Below are 2,514 nucleotides of genomic sequence, written 5' to 3'. Positions count from 1 at the left end.
TTAATACACATAGTGAACCGAAAAAGTGCATATATTAATAAAAAATGTATATATCAGTATTCAGTTTTAGAAACACCTGAACTCTCGGACATAGCACAATAAATTGACTACTCAATAAACAAAAAAGTGACTATTGAATAAAGAATTTCACAAAAGCTAATATAAAAAAAAGTGACTATTCAATAAAGACTAACAACAGTTAGAAATTAACCCTACTATAACCTTAGTGAACCAAAATTTCCTCATAGATGAAAGAAAATTTATGTTAATAAAAACTAAAACTCGTATAATCCTCTCTGGGATAATTCATATCCAGTGCATTGTAAAGGCTGCAGCTTGACTGAATTGTTGATCCGCCGTCTAAAAGGTTCAACTGCAAAAGACATAATAAATCGTATATTAGCAAAATACAAAAATGAATTTTTCCCTAATCAAAAGCAAATCAATTTTACCTCGCTTGGAGCTGTCCTTTTCTTTTTCTTCGTGGCATTTGAGATCTTTTTTTTCAGGTTTGATCCAAGTCTGTTCTTTGGCTGGCCTCTTATTCTGACACGTGGAGGGCTTTGAAGGTTGTTCACGTCGCTCAACGTCGCTTCTTCGTAGGATAACAAACTTTTCCCTTTACTTCTCGCTTGATATTCTTGCATTTCGGCCATGACATTGTCAAAGGCACGGTGCAGAATTCCGGTCAGCTCCTCGAACTCTGAGGAAAATTTGTAGATATTGTGGGATTGAAACACCAAATCGTCGAATCTCTTGCTTCTCGGCTCCAGTAGAGGCTCGTCTTGGCTGATCTTGATGTGTGTGTGCCTCCTCTTTATGTTCTTGCTCCAGCGCTCCAGTATGTATTTTGGTGCCACGTTATCTACTCGCTCGAAGCTTAGGACGCTCAGAGAATGGCAACACAGTATGCCCCTTGACTCGAACCGCAAGCATTGACACTTTACCTCTCGTGATACTGCATCGTAGGTGAAGAAAAACTTGTTGAATGTTGAGTTAGAAACCTGCTCTACGACTTAGTATGTTGTGAAACCTAGGGTGAAATGCATTGATCTTGTGATGCAGTTCACCTTTTCTATGAATTGTCCTTTAACTTCCCTGAACTTCTCGTGGGTATACACGTGCTGAAACTCCATCTCTATTGCTGATTTTGTTGCGCATGATATCACGGTGTGAAAATATGCAGCGTCGAATTTTCTCTCTTTTCTCTCTGCTTGCTAGGCAATTATCGTATTGCTTCACAAATTGACTCAGGGAGCTGTTGGGTGTGATGAACTTGTTAAAAAATGCATGCATGCTCTCACTCCTTTGTGTGCTTCTCATCTCGGCCCAGAAGTGGTGATCCAGGTAAACTGGAATCCAAATATGCCGACCCTTGTACAGCTTTGCAAAATGAACCGAACCGGTGAGCTGTGATAAACCGAAATCTGTGCATGTTTTGACCCAAAAGATAACAGCATGAAAATAATTTGAATTAAAACCTCGGTTACCTGAGAGCCACTTGTTGCCTCCGAGGCCGTACTTTGTGAGGAAATCGTTCCAGTTTATGTCGAATGCGACTTTTGTGAACGAGTTCCAAACAACATGGCTCATCTCTTGTTCGATTTCTTCGTGTCGCTTGTAGCCGTTTAGTTTGTTTAGGATCTTCTTCATGATGTGCCAGATGCACCAGCATGCACATCTCGATGGCCCTTTTCATCGAAGCGCATTGGTCGGTGAGAATGTCTTTTGGTGCCTTCCCTCCCATGCAACAGAGCCAACACTCAAATAGCTATTTGAATGATTGGATGTCCTTGTTTTTCATTAGGGTGCATCCGAGAAGTGTCGACTGACCGTGGTGATTCACACTCCAAAAGAACCAAAAACCAGATTGTACCTGCATAAATGGACACTGTCACAATGTGATGAACCGAAATTTGTGGATTTGGTGAACGTAAAGACTGAATTTGGGTGAATCAAATACCTGTTTGTATTGTAGGTGGTGTCGAAGGAAACCACATCTCCGAAATACTCGCATGCAGCCCTGCTTGTTGCGTCGGCCCAGAATGCATGTTTGATGAAGTGATTGCCTTCGAGGTTGAGCTCGAAAAAGAATTTTTGGTTCTTTTCTTTCATTCTTAGTAGGTACTTCCCGAATTCTTTGGCATCGTCTTGTTCAGACACATTTCGTACTTCCCTTGTGATGTAATTCCTCACATCTTTTTCTATAAAACTTAGTTTCCGGTGACTGCCGGCTGCTGCTACGAATGATTGGTAAGTTTTGCTCGGTCTGATTCTGGCTTCCTCGTTGGTTTCGATGGTGCGACGCACGAACATGCTTAGCTCCCTGTGTTGTTTGAGCATCTCTGCACGGTCTGGACAGCAGGGGTATAAGTGATTCAAAACGACTTTGGAAATTGTCCAGAGACCGACGTACTTTAATATGTGTACGTAGATCCTGGCTGGACAGTTTATGCCGGCTGAGGGGTTTGTCTTCAAAGTTGGAGATATCTTGGATTTTCACCTCCCCTCTCT

At 41.6% G+C, this 2,514-nt stretch overlaps 1 protein-coding gene across 1 annotated transcript; it reads right to left on the bottom strand.

Moving 5' to 3' along the window:
* Positions 1-265: 265 nt before the first annotated feature.
* Positions 266-1,653, bottom strand: LOC107611939 (protein FAR-RED ELONGATED HYPOCOTYL 3-like). The gene is made up of 5 exons (XM_016313804.1): positions 1,491-1,653; positions 1,354-1,427; positions 1,071-1,217; positions 453-1,004; positions 266-373 (listed from the first exon to the last, which is right to left on the bottom strand). The coding sequence occupies exons 1-5, from the start codon at positions 1,651-1,653 to the stop codon at positions 266-268; spliced, it is 1,044 nt and encodes a 347-aa protein (XP_016169290.1).
* Positions 1,654-2,514: the final 861 nt, after the last annotated feature.

This window comes from Arachis ipaensis, chromosome B1, assembly GCF_059453495.1.
Source record: "Arachis ipaensis isolate K30076 ecotype BB chromosome B1, ASM5945349v1, whole genome shotgun sequence".
Lineage (NCBI taxonomy): Eukaryota > Viridiplantae > Streptophyta > Magnoliopsida > Fabales > Fabaceae > Arachis > Arachis ipaensis.
Note: the sequence above shows the minus strand (reverse complement) of the source record. Positions and strands in the feature narration are given on the sequence as shown.